General features: G+C 54.6%; 1 protein-coding gene across 2 annotated transcripts in view; it reads left to right on the forward strand.

The window, feature by feature from the left end:
- The window catches only part of HIVEP3 (HIVEP zinc finger 3), a 101323-nt gene that overhangs the window by 57251 nt on the left and 16441 nt on the right, over positions 1-27631 (forward strand). For both annotated transcript variants that reach the window (XM_027108912.1, XM_027108913.1), the window contains exon 4: positions 25944-26119. In XM_027108912.1, coding sequence (XP_026964713.1) covers positions 25944-26119 — 176 coding nt within the window. The remainder of the gene's footprint in view (positions 1-25943; positions 26120-27631) is intronic.

Raw genomic sequence — 27631 nt, forward strand, 5'->3', positions numbered from 1 at the left:
TCCTGCAGCTCCTTCACTTCCTTCACTCACACTTTGGTGAAGCCTTCCCAGACCACCCTCCCACATGTACCCTCCTCTAGCATTTCTTATCCCCCTTCCCTTCCCTGCTTTATTTTTCCCCAGAAAGTCACTAGTTTGTTTCTGTTTCCTCCACCAGAATGTACACCCCGTGAGAGGACAGGAATTATGCTTTATTCATTGCTGTATCCCCAGTGCTGAAAATGGTGCCTAGCAGTGCTAGAGAATGTTTATTCAGTGAAGGAATCTCCCTTTAACTGAGACCTCAGGTGAGGGACCGGATCCCTGACCTCAGCAGCTCTCAGAATCCGTGACAGGGTGGACGCTCTGGGTCTCAGGAAGGAGCAAGGACACAGAATCAGGGCCAAACCAGGCCAGACAGGACCAACCCACCAACCTGGAGTCAGGCTTGGTCTGGGTAGGTGAAGTCAGGTGGCCTCGGCTATGGGGCAAGCACCTGGGGCTGGGAGCCAAGGTCGTTTGCTTGCTGACCTGCCTTCAAGTGTTACAGGTAAAAATGAAACATGATTCCAAAAAGGACCAGCTCATGGGCTGCCAGCTCCTAGGCCAGTGCCTGCTCTGAGCAGATCCCTTGTGTCTTGGGGGCCGGGGAGAAGTTGTCTTCAGCACCCAACTCTGGATAGAGGTTGCTGTCCTTCCTGGGTGAGTCCAGGCTGCCAGGTCCCTGTCTTCTTCCTGATCCAGTGCCTTGGTTTCTCTTTAATTCTCAGACTTCTCCCTGGAAGTGTAGACAGGCAGCTCTGAGTGTGGCCCCAGTGGGCCGGGAGTGAATTGTCCAACCTCCATCACATGCGCCCACACTGGTTTTGTTCTCTTTCTGTTTCCCCCAAATCCCGTTGTTTCATCTCTCCTAGGGAATGTGACCTGAGCTTTGAGAAGGGGGTGGGAGTAGGGGAGGGTGGGATATTGCAGAGTCCAGGTGCGACATCCAGTGGCTCAGACCAGGGAGACCACATTAGAGATGGGGGTGGAGCTAGAGGACTTCTGGTGAATTGAATATGAAGGGTGAGGACGAGGAGCTTGGAATGTAGAGTGACTGCCATGTTCCTGGCTCGAGTAACAGCTGGATGGGTGGTGCTGCCATACACCGAGATGGGCAGGGATGGGGAAGACAGTAAGAAGGGGCTCGGGGAAGGGGAGATCAGAGCTTGGTGGACATGTTCACTTTGAGATACCAGTCAGACATCCAAGTGTTCAGGGAGGTGTGTGGCAATTGTATATGTGAGCCTGGGCTTCAGGGGACAGGAAATACACCTTTGGGACATGCGTTTGTCAATGCATAGATGCTGTTTAGGAGGATGGAATTGGATGGGGTCACTTAGGGAGAGGGGAGGAGAAAAAAAGAATCGGGCATCCAGGACTGAGCCAGAACATGCCAGCGGTCAGAGGGCAGGCAGAGAGGAAGCTGCAAGAGTCTGAGAAGGAGAAGCCAGAGGAGTGGTGGAGACCTGGCAGAGTGAGAAGTCATGGAAGCCAAGGGCAGAGGGAGTTCAAGGTCATCTGTGCTGAGGGCCGCTTACAGGCCCAGGACAGGGAAGCCAGGCAAGTGTCCACGGGATGTGGCCACATGTGGGTCACTGATGGGGCCTTGATGGGAGCTGTTTTGGGAGATGGAGTCCTGAAGGCAGCACATGTAAGTAAACCTGTCCCAAGAGGCTGGCTATGGAGGGAAGGAGGAAACAACGAGGGGGTGAGGGGTGGGACCTGGGTGAGTGTGTATGAGGCTGAGCAAGTGGGTGTTTACACAGAGAGATCCTCAGTGTGCTTGTGCTGCTGGGGGTGTGGAGGTGGTAGGCGCAGATGACAGTGCCGGGAGAGAAGGGGCCGAGCGCAGGGCGGAGTTCTAGAAGAGGTGCAAGGGGTGGGGCTGAGCTGATGTGAAGGGGGTGCTTCTCCTAGAGTAACAGGAGGAAAGACAGATGTGGGTGTGCTGCAGGCAGACTGATGGTTTGGGCGGGGGAGTGGGGAGGGTTCTCTCAGCCCCCATCCAGACCTCTTCTCACTGTTCCTGGACAGCTACATTCCCAGCAATAGATTTGTGAATGGCTGTTTTGAAAACAAAAGCAGGAAATGTCTGTTCCTAGGAAGCCACTTAGATTCTTGGAAAAGTTATTCCTTTGTAAAGATTATCCTCCAAATAAACATCTCAGATGTTAAATTGTCTAGTTAGGTTGACTGTCTGTACTGGCCTAGCATCTTTCTCCTGAGCACTCAAAATACTTCCCAGGGAACACTGGCTCCAGGCATTAGAGAAAGCTGATTATGTCACTATGAAACCCAAGTCACCGACAGTGGGAAAAAAAAAAAAGACATATTGATCACGGGGCAGACTGAGTGTCTGAGTATGCTGGGGCCAGAGTCCCCAGAGCCCTGATGATGGTCAGGGAAGACCTAAATGCATGCTATTAAAATTTAAAGGAGAATCCATTTCTCAAGAAGACACTGCCTCTGGTTGCTGTAGGGGGTCGAAGGCAGCAAGGGGCTCAGCCTGAGGGTTTGGGGGTGTGGGAAGTGGAGTCCCCATGCCAGCAGGTGGTGGCCCCTGGCAGCTACAGCGAGGACCAGGCATCCCCTGGGCCTGGACAGCATCTGCCTGAGTCCCAGCCTCCTTCCTGTCCTGGGGAGTCAGCCTGGGCGCCCAGGAGGAAGCTGGCTTCTCCCCTTCTCTTCTGTAGGCGAAGCAGCCTCTTAGCTAACAGTGGCATGCATCTCTCTCTCTCTCTCTCTCTCTCTGTTTCAGTTTTTATTTTTATCAAAATTGCACAGAGTTGAAAACGCCAAATTCTTCTACAAATTTCGTTATGGAAAACAGTAGCACCCTTCTTTCCCCCACATTTTCTGCCCGGCCCCCCACCCCCAGAAGCAATAACTTTCATCTCTTTTAGCTGACCTCCATATCTCTAAATAATGTGCCTGGGTTGCTACTACCAGGCGTTTCAGCTTAGGTATTAGCTAGTGACTCAAGAGCCTTTCCTGGTCCACATATGCCCCTATCCTTCACAGCTATGTCACGTAATGAACTGTAGTTACTCTGGCTTTCCTGTACGGCTTTTATTTTCTCTAGGAATAAAAATTGTGTATGCGTTAACTTCATTAGTTTTCTATATATGTATTGCTAATTCAACCCCCCAATTCTCACCTCACCAACTCTCCCCTGCAGATGTTCAGATGCAGCGGGTCCTCTATAAACTCATCTTGCTGACACAGTCCCTCCCTGAGGGGTCCAGCTGGCCCCTGGCCCTTTGCCTGGGGCACAGCTGCCATCCCAGGGCTGCCTTCACTCTTCGCCCTGGAGATTCTCTTACCTATGTTGGATCTCCTCATCGACTTACGTCTTCCTTTTCCCCGGTTTACTTCCTCATTGTCACAGAGACCGTCCTTCAGCATGGTCTTCTTGAGAAACGGCCCATGAGAGGTGAGCTTTTTGATGCGTCACATGACTGAGAATACTGGAATATTCAATTCCTCAGTTGATTGATGTGTCAAATTCCGGGTTGAAAGAGTTTTGAGAGCATTGCTCCCTTGTCCTCAAGCTTCCAGGTTGCTCTCAAGAGTTCCAGCTCCATTCTGGTTTCCGCTCCGTCCTCTGCAACTGTCTAAGGCTCTTCTCTTCCTCCTTAGCGCAGTGACATTTCACAGGCGTGAATCTCGGTGTGGGGCTGTTTGCATCACTCGGCGACTTTTAATCTGGCAAGTCAGGGACTTCTGCTTTAAAAAATCTTCTTGAATGGTTTCCTTGATGATTTCCTCTTCTCCATTTTTCTGTCTCCTCTCTTTGGAACTCCTGTTATTCTGGTGTTGGACCTCCTGGCTCTTTTTTTTTTTTTTTTTTTTGGCTGCATTGGGTCATCGTTGCTGTGCGCAGGCTTTCTCTAGTTGAGGCGAGCAGAGGCTACTCTTCATTGCGGTGGGACTTCCTGGCTTGTTCCTCTAATTTTCACACCTCTCTGTCAGAATCCCCATCTCTTTGTATTTTTGCTCTACTTTCTGGGTACTTGTCTCCATTTTGTCTTCCAGCCACTCATGTTTTCATTTTTCAAGAGTGCTTTCTTTTCTCTGAACGTTCCTTGTAATAATATCCTGTTCGTATTTGGTTGATTTCAGTATTTTCTCTCTCAGAGGCTATTAACTTTAGTTCGTTTTGTTTTGTTTTTAGTGTTCTTTTCCATTTGGTTTCTGTTTCCCTCAGGTTCCCTTCATCCTTGTGTTCGTTTAGTCTCTTCTCTCAGGTGTCTGATAACCTCTGCTGTCTTCCTGTGTTAAGAGTGGGAGGCTCAGAGACGGCTGGGCGCCTGGGTGTGAGAGCGAGGCTTCCCCGTGACTGCCCATCTGGGCTGTTCCACTGGGGAGGCTGCAGTGGCAGAGTCTTACTTCGTTCTTCTTGGGCGAAGACTCCAGTCTCACGCCTAAAGATGGCAGGGTTCATTTCCCATAGCCTGGGAGCCACAGAAAGGAAAAAGGTGGGAGGGGAAAGGGAGAGGGGTCTCAGCTTCCAGTGATGCATTCACTCCATCCCTTCACTTCTTTGTGATTCACCTGCCCTGCCCTTACCTGGCCTGATGTCCCCCTCAAATGCCTTCCATCTCCCCCTTTGCGGAGAATAAACCTCCAGGCTTTCTCAGGGGTGATCTCCTGGCTGCTGGAGTTGAGGAAGGGATGGGGTCTGACTGCTTCTAACAAGACTTTCCACTAGTCATCCTTATCTTGGTTCCCTCCATCCCCACCTGCAGAGTCCTTGAGGGGCCCTGTGGTGTAAATTGGGTTGGTTCTCACATTCCCTGCTGTCAACTTAGATTCCATTGTCTTGAGTCTGCAAAGTCCTTTTCACCCATCCATCTCTTTCCAGCTTCCACAATTTTATTGTCAGTCTCCTCTCCTGCTCTTTTCTGCTTTGTGGGTTTATTATGCCAAAAGAGAGAGAGAGAGAGAGAGAGAGAGAGGGAGGGAGGGAGGGAGGGAGAGAGAGAGGGAGGGAGGGAGAGAGAGACAGAGACAGAGAGAGAGAAAGAAAGAAAGAAAAAGAAAGAAAGAAAGAAAGAGAAAAAGAAAAAGAAGGAAAGGGAAGGGAAGGGAAGGGAAAGGTAAATAAAGGATGTTTCCCCACCATCTGCAATAACAGACTCCTAGTAGGGTTGTTTTTAAATATGTTTTAGGCACAGAATTCATTCTTCCAAAGAAGTCTTCAGGGAAGGTCACCCTCTCAACCTCCCCCACAGGTTCCTGGGGCCCCTGTGGCACCTTCCTGAACTTCTAGGACTCAGAGGAACACGGAAAGGGCCAGTGTTGCAGGAAGTCTGGAAAGTCCTTGGGCATTGGCCTGAGACAGAATCAGATTCTAGGCCCGCCTGCAGCAGTTACTGGCCAGTCCCTAAAGTAGGACAGTGGTATCTACTTCACAGGCTCCTTGTTAGAATTGAATGGTAAGATACTACGGGCTGTTTTCCCGGGCCTGGCTTAGAGGAAGTGCTCAGCAAAGAGACCACTTCCTTCCTTGCTTCCTTTCTTTACTGTCGTTACTTCCTTCCATCTTCTTTTCCTCCCACCCCCTTCCCTCCGCCAGCATGACTGTAATCTTCCCCAGGCTCAGGTGGTCTTTCTTCCCAGTCAGTAGAAAGCCGCTGAAGGTGTAAGCCAGGCTGTGTCTCTGATGGCTGTGTGCGGACAGCACATCAGGTGGGCAAGAGGTCGAGTGTGATCTATGGACAATAAAAATGAAATTGGAAAAGAAAAATGACACGTGGGTTGGGCAGATGGAGAGTCTGACACTAGGGTCCACCTGAATTTTATTAGCTGCAAATCACAGGAAACTTTACCTTTTCCATCTTTGGGTGTTGTTTGAAATGAGGCCTCACGTGGAGGGAGGTAAGTGGGGTGAGTCCTGGAGCTGGAGACTTTGGGCAAATCGTGTTTCCTCTCTGGATTGCAGTCTCTCCATTGGTAATTGGAGGATGTGGGAAAGGGCTTGGGCCTTGGAGTCCAGGGCTGGGGACTGTCCTGGCTCTGCCTTCACTAGAGCTGAGGCCTTGGGCAGGCCTTTGCTCCTGGTGGACCCAGGTTTCTCATCTGTAGCGTGAATGATGGCCATGTGGCTTGGGTGAACCATCTCTGGCTCTTGTGATGTGCTGTGTGGGATCTTTCCAGCTCTTGTCAGTCGATGAGCAGCTCTGCACCCAATACTTGAGGAAGCTGTTGCTCAGAGGCAGCTTACAGGGAAAGGTCTGGGCGAGGGGTCTGTGCGGGCTGGTTGCAAGCCCTTGTCTCTGCCTCAGAGAAGCTGCCTTTTCTAAAGGTCAGAGAATCTAAGCCAAACTCATCTGCAGGTACCCCTTCCTGGGCAGGAGACCTTGACAGTGTGCCCTGTCCTGAGATAAGACATCTGTTGGGAAGAATTTCCTCTTGGAGCCCCGAGTTGGGTGTTGGGTATTGCTTGCCTGGACACAGGTGAGGAGATGAGGGGGGCAAAAGACATGCCAAATCTCCAGAACCCACTTGAAAAATGAGGAGCTTAAAAAAATAAGGAGAGAGCTGGTGGGCAGCCTCTTGGTCGCTTGGAGGAGGGGTCCCTGCTGTGATCTGTCCCCCCGAGCATCAGCTGCACCTTGGTGCCCAAGGAGTGAAGGCCCCGTCCCGGGAGACACTGATACTCTCCAGCGGCCACATCCCCCCTGCGCCTGCCCACCTGGGTGCCTTCAGTCATGCTTTTGGTGCCTCTCTGGAGGTGGAGGTACCTCTCGGTGCTGTTGTGAACGTTAAATAGAATCAGACGCGTGAATCAGCCGCCCAGGGCCTGGCGCGCCCCATCCCGCCGCCCCGCCAATCAGAGGGGCTGAGCGGCGCCCTTCACTCCCGCCCCCTGAGCAGAGCTCGTATCTCAGTTCAGCAGCAGAACATGATGAGAAAATCACGGCTTTGGTATCAGCCAGACCTGGGTTCAAATCCTGGCTGTGCTACTGATTAGAAAGTCACTTAACCTCTCTATGGCTCAGTTTTCTCATCTGAAAAATGGGAATAATAATAGTAACCTCTTGATCAAAGTTGTTGAGAAGTAAAGGAAACGAAGATGTTGGTGTATAATGTACCCAGCACAGTGTCTTATTCTGCCATGAATGATCAATATTTCCTTACATGATTGTCTCTTCAAGTAAGGGGTCAAGTAATATCTCCCCCTTCTGCAAGCACATGGTGGCAGACTGTAAACACTGAAGCCAAACCCCCTGCGTGGGAATCCTGGCTCTGTCACGGCGACCAGCTGATCTTAAGTGAGTTATGTAATTGCTCTGTGCCTCAGTTTCCTCATCTGTAGGATGGAGACAATAATAGTAATTACATCTCAAAGAGTTCATATGAGGCTTAACGCATGTAAAGAATTCACAGTACATGATGAATAACAAGCACTTAATAAAAGTCCACCGTTATCATTATTATGAAAGCGTCCCTAGAAATCATTTGATCCAAATTCCTCACTTTGCCAGTGAGGAAACCATGGCCCAGGGAGGCGTTAACACAGCACAGCAATGATAGAAGCCAGCCTCTTGGCCTTCACTCAAAACACACCAACAGGAGGAAGGGAGGAAGGCTGTGTGGTGAGTGTGTACGAGAGTACTGGACCTGTGCCATCGCACCGTGACTGTGGTGATGGGAGGGAGGTGGCATTGTGGTGAATCAGGCTGCGATTCTGAAGCACTTTCAGCTCCCGTGAAGAGAGACGTTCAACTCCAGAGGATTCCTTGGGTTCAAGAGATAACAGGGTGGCCTGGTTGGGGAGCCAAAGCCAAGCAGGTTAAGGAGGGCCTCCCCTCAGGGGTGGACCCTGCACGGGGAGTTAGAGCCTGACCGGGCAGGGAGACCTGGCATGGCCTTGGATGGAAGCAACATACCCTAGAGAATTCAGGGGTGATGGTTCATGGGGTTGGCAATTTACGCTTAAACAGTTCAGGAAAAAGAATTTTTTTTTAAACTATACTTTCAGCTTTTCTGTATGTTTGTGATTGTTTCAAAATAAAAACTTAAAATAGAAAAGAGAGAGAACCAGTTTGGCTCAGAAGAAAGGAGACCAGGGAAGCCAGGAATTGAGGAGAGTTTAAAAGGGCAGAGCCTGCCAGGGGCCGCCGGGCAGATCTCTGAACAAGTGGGTCAGCCAAGGCCAAGAGAGGAAGCGAAAGGCGTCAGACCAAGGAAGGAGCGGGGCCTGAACTCCGAGCAGAAGTTTGGATCTGTGCTGTGAACAGGCGTCATGTGTCACCATGGGTGGCTTGCAGACCAAAGAAGGGCAGCCCAGCTGGCGGGAGAGTTTGGGTCCCCAGGAGAGTGTGTCCCAGGGCACAGCAGCCAGCAGAAAGCAGATTGGGCTGGAGCCCGGGCAGCAGGGGGTGGGCGTGCTGGGCAGGCAGGCTCCCAGGAACATAGTGGCAGCAGACAGGGCGGAAACGGGAGCCAAAGTGAACCTAAGGCGGCCAGGGAGAAGCCAGGCTGTGAGCAGGGTCTTGTAACCCGCTGGCGAGTGTGGCTGGCAGACTGGGGCCAGGAGGCCACCAGCCAGGGGCCAGGCTGGGCTTCTGGGGACTGAAGCCAGGAGCAGGCAGGGCGCCTCCCCAGGGAAGACGGCAAGGACTGGAGGCAGCTGGTGGGCCCGAGGGCAGGGAGGCTTGTCCGCAGGCTGTGCTCTTCAGCCGGGGGCTGGACCTTTAGGGGCCAGGGAGGAAAGTGTGCTCGCCCAGGGGGGCCAGGTTGGATGCAGTCTGATTCAGGAGGAAGGGAAGCCATCCTCTAGTAGAGAGGAGGAGACCAGTTCCCGTAGACTTTCAAAGCGTCAGCAGATCTAGCAACTGGGCTGCCTCAAATCCGTCTCTCGGAAGTTTCTGGGACTCGGGAGCTCAGGTCCAGACTCTATAAACCATGATTTTCCTGAGCTTTGTAACCTCCTAGTGGCTGCCCTCTGGCGGCTCTGGTTTCACCGTCAAGCGGTAAACCCTTCCCATGAGGAGGCAGCTGGGGACTTGTGTCCCCCTCTTTCATGGTCAGGAGTGAGGAGGGAGGAGCCCGTGGGGCAGAGTGGAGGTGGGGACTTGAATGGGTCTGGACCAGGAGAACAAAGTGTCCCCAGGGAGCCAGCCACGGGCTGAGCGGTGACCCGGGGGCTCCAGCTGGAGCTGAAGGAGGCAGCGGTGCCATGGATTCATACTGGGCAGGGGGCCGTCCCCCGCCCGGACTCCAGCGCGGTGCCCGTGGGGTCCGGTTGCTGCAAGAAAGGGCAGAGCAGTGACCACGGCTATCCGCACGCTGGTCCAGGCTCTCTTCCTTCCCCCTTCTAGGGGCCAGAGTGCCTTTAGTCAGCCAGCCCTTACCTGAGGCGGGGGAGGGGCTACTGTGAACGCAGTGGGGCTTTGCCTGGGCTCTAACAGCCCTGGGCATCCATCGTGCTGGCTCAGATCCCCACGAAGCGTCCTCACCCTTCACCCTCTTCCTTGGGCCTCCTCTGCTCAGTGTGCCTGGAAGGGCCCTGCCAGCAGGGACAGCACACTGAAAGTAGCCAGCTGGGCTCCCCCAGATGTCGGGCCAGCCCTGGCAGGAGCCCGGCCTCCTCACTTTTCTACTAGTACAGCCATGAGATGCCCGGATGAGGGTCAAGCACCTGGTCCCCGAAGGAAGGAGTGAGGAGGTGGTCTGGTTTTCAGCAGCTCTGCACGCACCCTGACCGTCCACCGTGGGGCCGGGCACCCTCTCAGCACCCCACCTGCTGCCCGGGCCTGGGTGCTATCCCTCTGCTCGCGAGGAAGCAGGGTGATCGCGCCCGTATCAGGCTGGGAAGGTTGCTTCCGTCCTTGCAGGAATCCCTCACGTGTCTTGTCCCCTCCTTGGACTCCTGGGCCTTTGGCTTCCATCCTCCCTGGCCCACTTCATACCAGGTGATCGTGCACCTGCTTACCCAGATGAGAGCCTCCTGCAGGCTGTGATGCAAACCGTCAGGGCGATTTCAGGCGGCACCTGGACAAATGTTCCTTATTACATTTGTCATGTTTTATTTTAATGTCTGTTAGGAATCTGTAACCTGCGCGTGCACCTGAGATTTTGTGACTGTGAGCCCTTGGGGTGCAGCTTCGCTGGGGCAGGAAGCTCAGGCTTCTGCTCAGGCAAGCCTGTCTCTGAGCTCAGACTCCTGGAAGGCCCGCGATGTGGGTCCCTGGTGTGGGTTTTGAAACATGACTCTGAGGACCATCACCGCAGGCCTTTATGCAGTTCACGGGAAGCTCACTTCCTGGGGGTCAGGTGTGGCGATAACCGGGAAGGAGGCTGGGCACGCCCGCCTGGGCTGTCTTCTACGGTCTCAGGGAAGACCACTGCGTCTGGAGTCTGACAGACCTGGGAGCCGCCCTGGCTCTGCCCTAACAGGCTGTGTGATGTGGGGCAGACTGTGCAGCTGCTCCTGACCTGGAGGGTGATGGGAGCAGTGCCACCTCCTGGGGTTGAGGTGAGGACTAAATGAGAAGACGGCCTCGAACGCACCGCCCCAGCTTTTGGAACCAGCATGTGTCTGGAGATGGAGCCTGGCATGCCTGGAAGGAAGCCGGCGGGGCAGGACAGAGGCAGGGATGGGTGGGGTCAGGAGCGTGGCCTCTGGGGCCGGGCCACCTGGGTTGAGTCCTCGCACCATCACTGCTGGGTATGTGACCTGGAGCAGGTTGTTCAGCCCTTCTGTGCCTCCCTTTCTCGTCTGCAAAGTGGGGAGAGTACTGATGACACAGCCAGGGGCTGTTCTGGGGACTGAACGCTCAAAAACGGCAGCTTGGCGAGTCCCACAGCTGCGCTCCTGCACCTCCTGGCTGGCTTTGCGCCTGTGTCCATTGACCAGGAGGGCTGGGCAGTGCTCAGGAAACACCTCTGAGGACATAGCGGTGAGCTGAGCCTGAGGACGAGGGGCAGTTAACAAAGGCAGAAGGCGGGGGTGGGAAGATTGTTCCAGATGGACGAACTGGCCCAAGGCTGGAGGACCAGGGTGCTGGTGAGGCTGAGGCTGGAGGGGGAAGGGAGTGGCAGTGAGTGGGGGGGCGGCCTGAGAGGACGAGAGAGATAGGTAGGCTGGGAAGGGGCCTAGGATGGGGTCACAGGTGTCACTGGGGGATGGGGAAGGACCACTGTCCCTTTTCCATCAAATAAAAGAAGCTATATCATTCATCTCATGTTTTTTGAAGGGAAAGTGGGAATGCACAAATGAAAATAACTATAAATTGTAAACACTCCACGCATTTGGGGCTGTTTTGAAATCCCCAAAGCCTGGTATTCCTATAACTCCACCAGACATTTGGCCTTAAAGCCGGCTCAGAAAGAGCCCTTACTAGCTCCCCAGGTCCTTCCAAAGCACGCTGTGGTTGATTACGCCCCAGACTGTCTCCCTAGGCTCCTCTCTCGGCCCCAGCCCGACCCTCTGTACATCCCAGGCTCCTCTGCTCTTGCTGTGACCTCCACCTGGAGGGACCTCTCCTCCTCTCCAGCTCCAGATCCCCACGGTGGACTGTCCTTAGAGCCCAGGTCAAATGTCCCCATTCCACGGAGTCTCCCAGACCTTTCCCCACCCTGCCACTGCCTGCCAGACATCGCCTCCCCTTCCGAAGCCCCCGGACCTGTTATCTCACCTCATCTTGACATTTATTATTTTCTGTTTGGTTCAGACAAATGGATGTTTCCCCTGATGGCCAACGTGAGAGCCCACGGGCAGGGGAAATCCATTTCATACAAAGCGTGTACCGTTTACCACATGTAAATTTTTAAATGTCGGCGGTGGGCCGATCACCACGATCTGTGGCTTGCTGTGGTGCCACTGACTAGCTGTGTGGCTGAGAGCAAGTCTCTGTGCATCTCTGGGCTCAGTTTCTCCATCTCTGGAGCAGAGGCAGCTGTCTCCGCCTCCCAGGCTGTTGTGAGGCTGGAGGACACGTGCGGCATCTGCCTCCACTCTCAGCAAACACCGAGGAGATCTGCAGGAAGCCTCAGCAGGCTCTGTTCTCATTCAGCTGCTCCGAGCTGATTCTGCATCTCATCTGAACTTCATTCTAGCCACGGGGTTGCCTTCTTGCCGACGGTTGCTCTGAAAGGCCCTTCACGTGCTGTAGGTAGCGGTTGTAAGCGATGCTGCAGCCAGACAGGGCCGGCGCTGCGGGAGAGCGTCCCTCGGGCTTTCTGGAGACACGGTGTGCTGACTCAGTTCTCTGCTGGTACCAGGCCTGCTGCAGGGAGGTGCGTGGGGATGGAGTGGTCCTTTGTGAGGAGGTCACACCCAGAACCATCAGGCCCGGACCCAGGTTGGGGGCAGCAGACTCTGGCCTTCGTAGTCCTGGCTCTACTGTCCACGCCTGTGTACGTTTGAGGGGGGACCTCAGGCAACTTACTGACCTCTGGTGACCACTGATTGAGATGCAGCACATGGCCTCCTAGATGGAGCCCTGTCCCACCTGGCAGTCCCCTCGCCCTGCTGCCCCTACCCTTCCACCAACCTACCCTACCCTCCTTTGTAGTAACAGCAGCCGTTGTCTGTTGAGGGCCTGCTGTGCCCCAGGTACAGAACTCAGCGCTAAGCACTTCACAAATAGAATTTCTAATGCTCGTCATCCCCTGCTGAATAGCACTTATATGTATACACACACACACCCCCATTCTCCAGATGAGGGGTGGAGGCTCAGAGAAACGAAGGAACTTGACCATGGTCGCTCAGGTAGTGAGAAACAGAGCAGGGATTCAAACCCAGACCTCTGTGGCCCCAAATCCTGTGTTCTTTCCTTCACAGCCCCCTGCCACTATCTGGGGACCCTGCTTTCTGCATCCTCTGACTCTCAGCCACCTGCGGGGCAAACCCCAGCTGAACCCTGTTCTTACCCCTCCATGTGCCCGTGGCCAGGCCCTGAGTGGACCCCAGTGAATGCTTATGGATACAGATGGTGATGATGGTGGTGCTTCCCCAGGGCCCGTGGTGTAGGACGGAGTTGGCAGGGGGAAGCGTCCTCTCCCCTCTCCCACTATCTCTCCATGTGCTGGAGAACATTCCTCCCGTCAGCAGCATCTTCTAACGCCAGAAGAGCCAGAAGGGTGTGTAATCCAAAAAGGAGCCTTGAGAGATTGGTGCTCACTGGCTGTGTGACCTCGGGCAAGTTACTTTACCTCTCTGAGCCTCCGTGTCCTCATCTGAAAAAGAGGAATGCCATTACCCACCTCACCGATTTCTAGTAAGGGATAAATGAAGTCCTATAATTTGGAAGATGTCCAGTAAGTGCTGAAGGATCACAGATGTTTGGTTTGTATTATTATCACTGCTGCTCTGTCCAGTGCAGAAAAGGGCTGAGCAATAGTGTCAAGTCCAGTAGCCAGAGGCAAAGGCATCATGGGCAACTCTGTCAGACCAGAGGCCTGATCATAAAGGTGACATGGAGCTCTGACCAATGAGAGTGTTGCTTCACACTCAGGCAGACCATAAAGAAGACCCTTCTGAGACTGTGTCAGAAGCTGTAATCTTTTGAGACTTGCAGCCCCAGGGTGAGCACTGGAATTAACAGAAACGAGGAAACCGGCTCCCGGAGGTGAAGGCTGTAAGGGGACTGAGGAGAGCAGAGCGTGACAAAGGCCACACAGGAGATGGCCCACTGTGTGAGATGTAGTTCCCAGTCCATGAAAAATGTCTTCAAGGAGGTTCAGAAGCTTCTGCTTGCCCTGTACATCAGATGATTCCAAAAGGGCCATGTCCCTGGTGACCAGCACCTCATTTTCGCACTCTGGGTTTGCTTTCTCACGTCCGGCGCCTGGTCATGTCTGGTTCACTGCGCTGGGAACAGATGAAGTGTTCTCTGCTAAGTGGTCAGCACATCTGCTAATCTCTGACAAGGCTTCATAGACATGGCATTTCTGAAGGCTAACCCAGCCAGCAGTGGCAACAGTCTGATCTCAACGTACGCGCTCAGGAAGCTTTCAACAGCCGTGCCTCTCACCCTGTCTCCCTCTGTGCAAAGTATCCAGCCCTTCTGTCATGCTAAGAACTGTCCAAAGCATAGAAAGCTTTTAACTGAAGGGGAGATGAGATATGATCGGTCGGCAGGAGCTCACGTCGTCCATGGACCATTCCTGCTTGTGTCTGTGCCATGACCTCAACCCCACATTCCAGTGGTGAGGACGCTAAGTTGGCTGCAGCTTTGGTCAGTCACTTAAGGTGAGGGGTTGGTGAAAGGCTGCCTGTAGACATAAAGCTCATATGGTCCAGTCTACCAGCCCTCCCTGGGAAGTCTTGTTTCCTGTTTTTCAAGTGCAAATAACCAAATCCCTTTATCCTTAAACTTGGAATTTCTTCTAAAGCTGCTCCCCATCTTGCACCTCTATCATCCTGATATAAATCTGACAGTTTGGTTAACTTCACTGAGGCTTTCATGACCCCTGCATTTTCTTTATTGGGCCCTGATCCTTTATCGTACTGATTTCCAGCTCAGTGACTGTGCTGTGTCCATTTAGATTCTAACTAGACCTATTTACTTCAAGTCCAGCCTCCCTCCCAGCATAGGAATCTATTGATATTTTGCCCCAAATCTTAGAGGTCATTTAGTCTGTGCTTGCACACTGTCCATGGTCGGGAGCTCACTACCGCTCAAGCTTGCTTTGTTCCAAGTTTGTTGCTCTGGGGTTGGAAAATTCTTTTTTAAAATGAGCCCAGATCTTCCTCCCTGTCTCGGTTCTGCTTGTGGACTGAGCTACCTCCCAGGAGGCTGGCAGTGGTTGCACCTGTGACCTAAGGTATCTGTGGGCAGATTTTCCATGAGCCCGGTTTCTCTTCTGCTCCCAGCTGGTGGGGAGCAGATCTCCTCAGAGCAAGGGCCAAGAAGGTGCCTGCCATCATGGGACAATTAGAATGGCCTCTCTTTCCTCTTCCCATAAGATTTGAGTCTGTAAGTCTGAGACCTGAACACACAGCCCACTTGTGTGTTCTGCAGGTTGAAGCAGCCAGTGATGCCAGCCAGCCCCTTCTTGAGAAGGGGTCTGATGTGCCTTACAGCAGCTACCCCAGTGCCTTCAGATGTTTGGGACAGCCTTGCCACGGTCATTACCTCACAAGTATTCCCCAGCACAGAAATGATACCTTGCATTTATTATGGGAATTTAATACAGTTCACGGCCTTTTCTCATCTTATTTGCTTCTCCAGGCACATGAATCTCTGAGCATCGAGGAAACACTGAGGTTTCCCAGGGTGTGGTGACACAGCAGCTCATAGCCATTGGCCCACAGGCATTGATCAGGCACCCAGTGTCTACACGTATTTCATCAGCTGCTACCACAGATGGCCTCAGTCAGGGTCCCCTCAAGCTGCTGTCGCACGCAGCCCCAGAGGGCTGCTTCCAGAGCAGGGCTGTAACTGAACACCTTCCCCATCCCCCTCTGCCCACAAGACACAGGCCAGGCTTTTGCGCCAGCCCCTGAGGTTTCTCTAAGCCAGCCTCCATTCTTGCTTCTTGCCATATAGAATCATGCCAAGGCTTCCACAGTATAATTCCTGTAACACACGCCTACCACAGAGTAAACACTCCACAAATACTAGCTGTTTCTTTTTCCATGACAAAAGAAACACCTCTGACCCTGGCTGACTTTCTTTTTAGTGTTTTTTTAGTAAAGAATAAGACATGCATTCAATCTCCAGGATCTGGTCACTTCCCCATTCTGGGCCTGTTTCCTGTCTGGGGAACAAGGAAGTGAAGCTGGGAAACTAGCTGACCATAGTCCTGCATCAGGCCGGGCTGGCTCCAGCCACAGTGGGTGCAGGGGGTAGGGGGAGCAGTCTCTGGGTGCTCTGGGCCTTCCCATCTTAAGAGGGACAACCTGGAGAGGTTGGGAAAGTCTGGGGAGGAATCTGGAATCCATCATGAGTGCGCCTGTCGGAGGCCTGGAGCAGAGAAATCTTGGGTAGAACAGCATCCTTTGGGCACTGTCGTGTGCAAAGAGGGGTTGCACTAAACGGAGCTCAGACTACAGAAGGTCAGCAACTCTAGCTTATTAGGGGGAGAGCTGCCCAGAGGCGGAAGGTGCTGCCTGGGACACCGAGGGACCCCAGGCGCCAGAGGTAGCTGCGCCCATGGTGGGGTGTGGATGGGCTGCCCTGAGAATGACCACATCAGAGGATGCACGAGGCCCCTCCCACCCAGGAAGTCAGAGGTTTTAAGGTCCTTCCGAGCATGGTTGTGCTTTAACAGTAATTTCAAATTGATTTTAAATTCACAGAACTCTTTTTTACGAAGTTCGGTTTACATAGATGCCTGTTCTGCAAAGCAGCTCAGCGTGGTGGGGCAGGTGAGGGCCCAGACCCTGCTGCTTGGTCTCCCCCGCCGTGAATCCTGAGTACACTGTGAAAGTCATTGTTCTAGACCCTGCAGGTCAGGGCCTGCTGAAGGCTGGGGCACCCCCATGTAATGGGCACCTTTAAGAAGTCCACTCCTCCTCGGTAGTTTCATTTCTCTGAACACGACAGGCCCAGCTTCTGGCATCCTGTCTCCCTCCCTAATCTCGCCGTCTGGTCGGAAATGGGGCCTTGGCTGCATTCTTCGGACCTGAGCTGGCTTCAGCGCAGGTTGGCTGCCTGCTCGGTGGTTCTTGGGCTTCTGCACTTGGTCATGCACTGCACAGCATCTCAGCTTTATAGTATCCATTTCTTTAGAGTAAAAGTCACCTCCTCTCCTTAGACCGGTGCTGGGCATCAAGACCCCTGAGCTCCTGTCTTCCGGGTAGCTGATGCCGATTGCTGATGACCCCCTAGAATGAAAGCTCACACCAGGAAAAGCGAGGAAAGGGCCCAGATGGCACACACGCAAACCTGCAAAATGGACGAAGGCTGGCCTCCGTGGTGGGAGTCCCGGAAGCTGTAAAAGAAGGCTCCTGACTGGCTCTCCCCTCCTGCCCCTGTCAGACAGCCCCAACTTCTCAAATCTGTGTCCTCTTTCCGCCCGCCCTTGCCTCTGCCGCGGCTGGGGCTCTAGACAACTACAGCACCACTCCCCAACTTCCAGGCCTGTCAGCCCACCCCATCCTCCACCCTGCACCAGGCGGGGGCTCCCAAAGCAGGAGTCTCACCAGTCAGACCCGACTCACCCGGAAAGACCGGGATGAAAAGCATTTCTTCTGCAAAAGCCACCTAAGACCCACCCTGCTGGTCCTCCTCTGATCCTCCACGGCACTTGGTACGTTGTCTGGGTTACGGATTCTACCTCTTTGTTTTACAGTCCTTTAAGTAGCTGTTATTCACACTCAAGACTGAGGTCAGAGTCTTATTTAGCTTTGCGTTTCTGGGCCAGGCTCAGACCAGGTCTTAGTAAGTATTGTTGAGTAAATACAAAGAATACTGCTTAAAATAGACCCTCCGCTGGTGGGCTCTGAGCCCGTGCTTGTGTTACATATGTGCCGTGGAATTCCGGGCACAGCAGGCCTGTCCCTGGACAGCACATTAAATGCCCTCCATCCCGGATGTAGTGATGTGATATGATTTCTGCAGAACCCTGACAAAACGAGAGTCTGGGATGTGCCCAGAACCCGGCGTGAACTTCCCCCATGACCCACAGCTCAGCCTCCCCAGTACATTTGTCACCAAGGGGTGTGTTCCCGACCTCTTGGCAACTGAATATTTTTAGCAAATACACAGCTCAGTGCCAACTGGCACTTGCTCCTCTTCCCACAGACATCCCTTCCTTTTTGAGCTTCACCCGGAGAGCAGCGCGTCACTGCAGACAAGCTGGTGGGCTCGCTGGGGCCGGACCTCCTGGGGGCCAGTGACCGCCAGGAGCCGACCCTGAGCCTCACTTCATGGGACACAGGCTGCCCGCAAAAGTGGGCCTCCGAGCAACAGTGTGGACGTTGCTGGCCGCGTCTTCCTCTCGCTTCGCATGATTATATCCGAGCTGTATGTGCCCCTGGGGGAAAGCATATTCGGCCACAAGATCATAATAAAAACAGACATTTGACAAGACTTTAAAATATCCAAATTTGGAGAAGAGGTGACAGTTTTATGATAAAATATTGATATATGAAAACGTCAATAATATACATGCAGAACAGCCTCCTAGGAGCTCAGATTAGGAAGGTCACTCGGAGGTCATTGAGTTTATCCCCTCATTTAAGAGAAAAATGAAGCTTGGTGGAAAGAGAAGTCATGGGTTTGAAGGTCAGACAGGCATCTACTGGCCGCATGACCTTGGGGAAATCTCTCTGAGCCAGAAGTTTAGCTCTGGGCTATTTCTGCCTCTCCTATTTTATTTGCCTTAAACTGTGTTTTTAAAAGAGGAGATTTTTTTTAATATATATTTATTTATTTATTTTTGGCTGCGTCAGATCTTAGTTGCGGCATGCGGGATTTTTGTTGCAGCTTGTGGGCTCTTCGTTGCAGCGCGTGGGCTTAGTTGTCCTGCGGCATGCGGGATCTTAGTTCCCCAATCAGGGATCGAACCCACGTCCCCCTGCATTGAGAGGCGGATTCTTAACCACTGGACCACCAGGGAAGTCCCAAAAGAGGAGATTTTAAGTCTTAGAATTTAATAGCAATTAAGCACCTGGTAACTTTGTAACAGGTGACCTGGTTTCAAATTCTGACTCTGTTAACTTACCGGCTGTGTGACCTTTGGCAGGTTACTTAACCTCTCTGTGACTCCATTTTCTTATGTGTACATTGGGATGATTAGAGTCCCTGCATCATAGAGCTGCCTTGCGGTTTAAATGAGGAAAGGTATGCAAAGCATTTAAAATACTGGTTGGCACACAGTAAGAGCTATATAAGTGTATGCTAATATTATTAGTTTTCTAAAAATCTGGATTTGTGGTTTTCTTGAAAACCTGGAAGATCTGACAGCCTCATACAACACTTGGCTGGAAAGGTGTATCCACTGTTCCTTTAGAGAGGGACTGTGCGCTGCCTTCCAGCTCACTTTAATCCCGACCCCTCCCCCCTCCTTATACCTCCTGTTTTGCACAGTCATGTGGCCAGCTCACCCCACCCTCCCATCTAGTGTCCTGAGCCTCCATTTGGTCAGGAATGAATATATCTATTTATATTTTTTGGATAAATATGGAATATTTGAAGGATAAATATATGCATTTTACAGCATTGTTACAGGAGCAAACAGGCTAATACGCTGAAAGCTGCCTCTATCAGTGAGCTGCCATAACCACTCATTCCCTCCTGCTCTAGGGCCTCCCAGCACTAGTGATGGGGAGCTCACTACCTCATAGAGCAGCTTCATCGCTGAGTCTTCGTCATATGCTGAGTCCAAGAACAACAACTCACCCATCATCTTGCCTGAAATGCCATTTAATTTCCACCGCATCCCCTCTTTTGGAATCTGGAGCAGAGGATGTGTCACCTCCTTTGGGAGCTGTGCTCTGAGTTCCCAAGTGCTTGGTGGAAGCTTCAGGTTTCAGAAATGCCTGCCAAGAGTCTAGAGCCACAACCCAAGGGGCCATGTGCTGAATGATCAAGAGTCAGGCAGCTCAGCATCTCCAGTTGCAGGATTGGAAGAGACGCGGCTGAAGGCAGGAGGGCAGACTGTGTCACGCATAAGAGCGCTGGGGTCAGACCTGGGTTCCAGTCCCTGCCTTGCCACTTTCTAGCTGCCTTGTGACTTTGGGCAAGACACACAACCTCTCTGTTTCTGTGTCCTTCTCCGTTAGATGAAAATAATAAGACCCTCCTGATTAAGGGGTTGTGCAAGATTCTTTTTTATTTTCCTTTGAGTCCGTGAGTCTTAGACCTACAGCATAAGAATGAAAAGAGATCCAGAAGATTCTGGCAGCTCCACACCCCTCCTGGCAGCCTCACTTACCTCCTGACCCAAGGCAGTGGAACAGAAAGCTGCTTCCATGGGAGGGTCCAGGACCCCTGGTGCTGCGTGACCTCAGGCAGTCAAGCTCAGGGCCCCTTTAACTAAGACATTCTGGAATCCACAGAAACAGCTCTTTTTTTTTTTTAAGAACAAAACCAAGCATTTTCCAGACTGGCTGACATCCCTGGCTTGTCAGATCAGCAGAAGACAGGCAGGTGGTGGGGCTCAAAGAGCCATGAGTCAGCTGTACCCAGGCGGTGAACTGTCTTGCAGGCTCAGAACAGGCAGGAGGCTTGGCGGGCGCTTCTTCACCGGGTGAAGGGCAACCTGTGGCACAGGCCTCCAAAGGGCAGCCTTGGGTGGAGGGTGGGGCGGCCAGCAGACCTAGGAGACAGGACCATGCCCCTGGGGTCCCCACCATGCTTTTCTGGCTTCCTTCCCTGGCTCTTTGCATGGCATTTTTCTGCAGCTGTCAACACCCTCGGTCCCACCCAGAGCTGGTGGCCTTTCAGGAAGGGCTGCAGGGAGAGTGATGCCGTTCTCATCTGTCTGTGGTGTTACAGGACCCTGAGAATCTCCATGAAGGAAGGTGCTAAGGAAACTTGGTCAGCATCACCTAAAAGCGTTCGTGCAGCGTCGGTGCGGGGACGGGGATAAGTGGAAAGATTGCTGATGGTGTGATCTTGGCCATGTCACTTGAACTCTTGGGGCCTTGGTTCACATTTCTATAAAATGGAGACAATGGCAAAGGGCTGATGGGAGGACTGAATGACGTCAGGCACGTGGCGGTGGTTGGTGTATCTCAGGGCAAAGTTTGACTATTCCCAAGGGAGGGGAAACGACTTACCCAAGGTCACCCAGCAAGTTCACACAGGAGCCAGAACTCAGACCCAGGTCTCATGCTGACATCTGCCTTCTGACTTCTAGCGCAGTGGTTCCTACCAGAGAGTGGGGAGTGTTCAGCCCGCCAGTCCACCGTGGTTACAGGGGCCCTGGCTGTGTGCCGCGTCCACGGGGAGCCCACGGTGTCAGGCTGAACTTGTGCTCAGGGACTCTTGGAGTGGGAGCGTCTCAGCTGAGAGTCTCTAGCAGACGCGAGGAAAGAAGGCCTTGGCTTGGCTTTCCTCTGTGCAGCGATGAGGACCGAGCACTTGCTGGGTATCAGGCACTGAGCTAGGCCCTGGGGATGCTCTAGTGAATGAGGCAGATGTGCCCTCCGCATGGGGTTCATGGGGACTACACTGTGAGAGGCCACACAGTACACACAGCTTGACAGGCACCGTGAAGGAGGAGTGGCGGGACCCCCAGGCCCAGGGGTGTGGGAGAGGGTTCCGAAGGAAGGGGCCTTTTGGCAAAGCCCTGAAGGAAAGAGGAGGTGGTCAGTAGCAGGCAGGGGGGAGGGAGAAGGCCAGAGGAAAGGGACTGGGAGGCACGGGATGATGTTCAGTGTTGTTGATGGGGAAGTGCAGGTAAGAGAAGAGCTGGGCCAGCTGGTGCCCGGGGCCTTCTGCGCCCGTTGAGTGAGGGGCGGGGCTTTATCCTGAGAGCGGTGGGCGGAGCATTGAATGGCGGGCCCTGGGCTGGGCGGAGTGTATCTGGGGAGAGCCCCCTCTGGATGTTTTGTGAGGAAAGGATGCTGCGGGTTAGGAGAGGGGATGGTGGCCTGGTCTAGTGGTGGCAAGGAGGTGGGCCTCCCTGGAGCATATGTGGGACGCGGCATTGACGGGCTGTGCTGATGGGTTGCCAATGAAGACTGAAGGAAGTAGAGGCACCAGGCACGCTGGCCTGGCCACCGTGGGATGCGCGTGCCGTTTACTGACACGGGGACCCAGGAGGCGGTAGTACAGGTGCGGGGACATGGAAACATGGTTCAGGGCACGTGGGCTGTGAGGTGCCTAAAGACCACCAGGGAGACGCCGAGGGGGCAGTTGGATGTAGAGCAGAGGGGTCAGAGCTGGAGAGAGAGACAGGGGAGCCATCAGCATCCAGGTGGAAAGTCAGGCGTGTGCGGGGAAGCTCACCTGGGGGAAGGTGTGAGGGGAGAAGAGTGCAGGTTGGTGCCTGGGGAACACCAGCATGGGAGGCGGGGGTCAAAGAAGGAACTTGCAGAGGAGACCCGGTCACCAAGCCAACAGGTGTCTCCAGAGGGCGAGCAACAGGGCAGTAACGCCTCTGCCACTTGGACTTAGCACCCTGTGTTGTTGGCAAGAACAGTCAGCAGGGAAGCTGGGCTGGGGCAGTGAGGAGGCGTGACTCTGCCAGCGTGACGGCCCCTTCCAGACTCGGGCTGAGAAGGGAAGCAGATGGAGTGGTCGCTGGAGCGGGCTGAGGTCCGGGGGACTTTGGGGTTGGTTGGTACCGAGAGAATTGAGCTTGCGTCCGTGTTGGTGAGATGTGTCCGAAGGCGGAGACCTGAAGCTGCTGGGGAGAGGGTGGGACCTTATAGAGAGGGGCCTTGCACAGGCTGGAGGGGCTGACCGTGAGCTGGGAAGGGGAAGAGGGTCCAGCTCACAGTGGACAGCTGCCCCATACCTGTCCCTGGACTTGGCCCTTTGGGAACCACAAAGCTGTACAACCCCAGTGGCCTTCAAGGAGCAGAGAAGTCAACAGGCTCCAGGCTGGCCAACCAGGACTGCTCTCTTCAAGTTTCAGGACCCGCAGTGGCCACCCTTCTCCAGATATCTACAACCTGGACCCTCCTGGCCGCCTCTTCCTCTAACCTCTTTTCTCTGGCTCCCAAATCACATTCTCTCCTGGTTCTCTACCGGGAGATCTCTGCTTGGGGTGGCTTTTAGTGCCATCTTTCCCCCGCCCTTACATTTGGGTGCCTCCTGGGCCCTCTCATTGCCCTCTTCCTGTTCCCATACTCTCTTGATCTGAACCTACCTGCCCCAAAGCCCGTCCATCCCCCACAAGGGGTGACATGCGCTAAAACAGTCTGCTAGGAGGCCACCCAGACACGCGTGTGAGGGGAGGGACGAGGGCTTCATCATTTCCCAGTCCTCAGACTGGAAACCAGGGGCCCTGCACTCTCTCCCCCGTCCCATCTCCAGCCAAGCCGGAAGCTCTCAGGACCTAGATTCCAGCCACCTGGCCTCTCACGCGGCCTCCAGAGATCACTTGGGGTCATAGCGGGAAGTGTCAATAGTTTTCAGGAGCCTCCTGGGGCGGCTGGCCCACCCGCTGGATCTCAGCGCCAATCTACGTGTCCCATCCTGAGTCCCATGGATTTCCAGCTGTGTACTGGACATTTCCTTAACTCACACTCAGCCGTTAAGGACAAGGGTCCCATATCGCTTCTCTCTAAGCCCACGGATGGTACCACCTGAGCTGGCCAAGCTGAAAACTTTCGATCTTTGTTACTCCTTCATGGTGGCCCCTGCGTCATCCAGGTGGCCACCAAGGCCTGTAGATTCTACGTCCAGAAGGACTTGAATCTCTGTCCTAGAACACGTGCCTCGTACCCAGATTCTAAGCCTCTCTTCTTCCAGACCATTCCCCATGGTGCCAAGGAAGCATCTTCTCTTTAGACTTTGTTTATCTTTAATAAAACTTTGATCAAAGTCTCAGCTTCTTAGCATGGCATTCAAGGCCGATGGTGACCCAGCCTGTCCTGCCCACCAAGCACTCCAGGCCTCTTAGCACCCGTGCCTTTGCTTCTGGGGTCCCTGCCTGGGGTCCTCCCTTCCCGCCTCCGTCTCTCAGCATCCTCTCTGGCCCCTTCCAGCCCAGGCTCCTCCTTTGTGCTACCCAGCAGGTTGTGCAGGTTGTGGAGTGTGACAGAGTGGTATCTGGGGTTACATACTTGCCTCCCCACCCCACCCCCAAGTCAGGGCACCACCCACAGAGGGTCAAGCAGAGTCCTTTCTCTGTGTGTGTGTGTGTCTCCATCAGGCGACCGCAGGTGGTTTGAGCTCGCTGTGGAAGGAGAACGAAGGGGCTGAGAACAGCCAAGGTAGACGGACCCTAATGCCTTCTTCTGAATTGGCTTGAGCACAGGGGGAATCCCACATGTGGTAGAAGTCAGGGCGGCTGTGGGCCTGGGTAGGAGGGGGTGAAGGAAGGGGGACCCCGACAGCGCCATCATCCTTGGAAGTGGGGGGCTGTCACGGACCGGCCAAGCAGAGCCAGGTGGAGGTTGGTGTCCAGTGCCAAGGGGAAACCAAGCCATCCTCGCTTCTTTCTTCTCCAGATGGGAAAAGGGCACCCCAGCTCAGACTGGGTCCCAGGGGGACAAAGGGACCTAGGAATTAAAACCCAGGTAGCTGGCTGAGGTCTGGGGGGCGTGCTGCGTGAGGGTGAACTGCTGGCACGGGGAGGCGAGACACCCCCTGCTTGCCCCCAGGGTGGTCTCCCTAAGAGCAAAATGAGTCCCTCTCCCCCAGCCCCCCATGGCCTTCCACGCCTCCCCTTGAAAGCAAGACGGTGCTTTGTCCTGGATGAGGGCAAGAGTTGGCCCCCAGCCTGAGGACTGGGCGCCTAAAACTGGCCCATCGGGACCCGTAATAGGAAGAAACGGTGGTTTTAGACAACTTGAGAGGCACCGGTTGGCCAAAGCTGAGGCGATCCACTTGTACTCTTGGAGAGCAGTCCGTGCGTGAGTGTGCGGGCACACGCGTGTGTGTGTGTGAGAGAGCGTGTGTCACTGTGTGGGTGGGGGTGAGTGTGCCAGTGTGTGTGTCAGTGTGTGAGTGTGAGTGCATGTGTTTGTGTGTGAGAGTGGAGAGGTGGTGTGTGTGTGAGTGTGTGTGCATGTGTGTTGGTGATCGCTGTGCCGCTGCCTGCCAGCTCCCTCCCTCAGAGTTCCCTCCTGCAAGCCCATCCTTGCGGCATCCTCTCAGCTGTAAGCTGATGGCCCCAGTGGAGCAGGACTGAGTCCCAGCCTCTGGCACGTCCTCACCTCCCCCCAAGCCCCTTCCTGCCTCTCTGCACCACCCCACCCCCGAGTTTGGGTGCCAACTCCTGGCCAGGGCCTGATGTGCGGGGAGAGTGTGGGCACAGGCAGGCCTCCTGCAGGCCAAGAGACCACACCTCCCCCAAGGCACCCGCGCCTTCAGATCCCCAGGCCTCGTGAGTCAGAAAGCTCTTCTCCTGGATATGCCAGGATCCCCTCCCTGGACCCCGTCGCAGCTTCCATGTCCCCATCGAGACACTCACACATCCACAGCATTAGACCAGCTGGGTATCAAGTGAGCCTGTGAGACTCGTGGGTTCCTTCCGAGTGGAAATAAGAACATTCTGATTCTGGGCCACGAGCGCAGTGGCGCTGAGGCCCAGCGGGTGGGCCAGCCGCCCCAGGAGGCTCCTGAAAGCTATTGACACTTCCCGCTATGACCCCAAGTGATCCCTGGAGGCCATGTGAGAGGCCAGGTGGCTGGAATCTAGGTCCTGAGAGCTTCCAGCTCGGCTGGAGATGGGACGGGGGAGAGAGTGCAGGGCCCCTGGTTCCCAGACTCTGAGGACTGGGAAATGATGAAGCCCTCGTCCCTCCCCTCACACGCGTGTCTGGGTGGCCTCCTAGCAGACTGTTGCAGCGCGTGTCGCCCCTCGTGGGGTACGCACAGGCTTTGGGGCGGGCAGGTTCAGCTCAAGTTCTGTCCGTTTCTGGCTGTGGGAGCCTCAGGCTCTTAAGGGCTCTTCGTGGAGACTGTGATTGAATTCGGGCAACGTGCCCAGCACAGAGTGAGCACTCCGTCAATGGCGGCTACCAGAGCTGTGGTCGTTGCCTGTTTTACTCTGTTACACGGTGGCCCAGAGCGGCTGCTCTTTGGGAGCAGAAGCCGGCGCCGGGGCCGGGTCTGGACCAGAGGCCCTCTGTGCCCCTGCGGCTTCCCTCCTGGCAGGGAGCACCAGAGTCTGCCGCCTCCGAGGGAGAGAAGGGGGCAGCCCCCCTGTGTGAGGGCAGGGCAGGTGCAGGGCTCCGTGGCGGATCCCCCCACCCGTGGTTCTCTCTGCTCCGCGTCTGCCTCTCCCGATGCCCCTAAGGGCTGGATGCAGCCAGGAAGCGCGCGCATCTTCTGAGGTGGGAACCTGCCTCTTCTCCTACTTTTTTGTTCCTTTACCATGACGCCTGTTGCTCATAGGTACAAATCAAACGAAGAGTATGTATATGTGCGAGGCCGCGGCCGAGGGAAATATGTTTGTGAGGAGTGTGGAATTCGCTGCAAGAAGCCCAGCATGCTGAAGAAACACATCCGCACCCACACTGACGTCCGGCCCTATGTGTGCAAGCACTGTCACTTTGCTTTTAAAACCAAAGGTAAGAGACGGTCAGCGGGGCACTGGCCCTGCCCGCTGCAGGGAGCTCCCCTCTGGGAGCCCCAGCACAGAGCCCGGGGTCCGGACCTCTCTGCCTGGGGCCTGGGCACCCCCGATTCCTGGGCTCCCCAGTGACAGAGCAGCCGCCTCCAGACTGGGCAGTGGCACCCCTCGGCTGCCCTGCCCGTGCTTTTGGATCCCACGCCGGCCCCTCCACCCTCCACCCGTGCGATTCCCACCACGGCCAGGCGGTGGCACTCTCGCACACAGTTCCTGGTTTTGTATTTGATCTCATCACCCCTTCCTTTTGCATGTCTCCTTAGCCCTTTATCCACCGACCCGATGAGCTCCAGCATCCACACTGGTCACTGCCGCTCTTGAGTTTGGAAATCCATTCCACCCCGAGCCACTTAACACACTCGCATGGTCACCTCTCATGCCACACTTTGCCCCTGCCTCCACCCCGCCTCACCACTCAGACCACGTTCCTGCCCCGTCCAGCTTCTCTGCACCTCTTGACACAGGGCCGGGCTCTCCCCGACCCCCCGAACGGCAGCCCTGTCATTCCTGCCCCCGACACTGCACAGCAGGGTCAGCTCAGGCTCTGTGAAAGGAAGGAAGACTGGCCGGTGAGGGTACGCAACCAGAGCGCTGTGATGGGTGATGGAGGTGGCCAGGGCCACTGCAGCCACCCAGGACCCGGGTGTGGACCAGTGAGGCTGTGTCCACGAGACGCGGACCGAGCTCGTCTCTGCTCCTTCCATCGGCTGCTCCCACAGGGCAGGCAGGAAAGGCATCGCAACCCGCTTCTTCCTTCCTGGTAGCTGAGCAGACTGAGGTGCCTCAGAGGGAAGCCTGGGGCTCTCGAACCCCTGGTGGCTTCAGCCTCTCGTGCTTCGCAGTTTCCTGGCTCAGGGTTGGGCACGAGGGTGCTGCCTTCTCCTTTGGGCAAGCTGGGGGCCTCCACACCAGCCCCCACCAGAGCCACGTGGTTTTTCAGTAGCTGGAACTGGAGAGCTTTGACGCCTGTCGACCTTCCTTTTGTTGGCAAAGCTGCTCCCTGAAAGAGCAGTGGGCAGTGGCTCTGAGGAGGGCCCCTCCGGGTCTTTGAGCCTTCCTTACTTCCCCCTCCTCTTGCTGGTCCCTTCCGTTCTCTTGGTGCTAGGTCAGGGAGCAGTTTATCTCATCCCCTCGCTCGTGGCCCCCTCTCTGACCGGGTGCCCATCTCTGGTCTCCTGACCCCGTTAGGCTGCCCTCCATTGTCCTCTCACCATCATTCTCAACTGGAGCTCAAACTTTCCCACCAAGGTTTTGGTTTGCATAGAGGTGAGCATCCTCCTTCCTCGCCCTGACCCTCTTCTTTCTTGGTGTCTCGTCAGCAGCATTCCAAAGGGCATTCAGAGAGAACTGGTAGGCCTGGAGCCCTGCTGTGTCCAGGACAGCTCACCTAGCACGCCTCGGTCCTGCTCGTGGGCTCTGTCCCACGCACGCCCCCTACAACCCCGCTTTCTCT

Source organism: Aethalodelphis obliquidens, unplaced genomic scaffold, assembly GCF_003676395.1.
Source record: "Aethalodelphis obliquidens isolate GAN/ISIS:26980383/991018 unplaced genomic scaffold, ASM367639v1 scaffold9, whole genome shotgun sequence".
Lineage (NCBI taxonomy): Eukaryota > Metazoa > Chordata > Mammalia > Artiodactyla > Delphinidae > Aethalodelphis > Aethalodelphis obliquidens.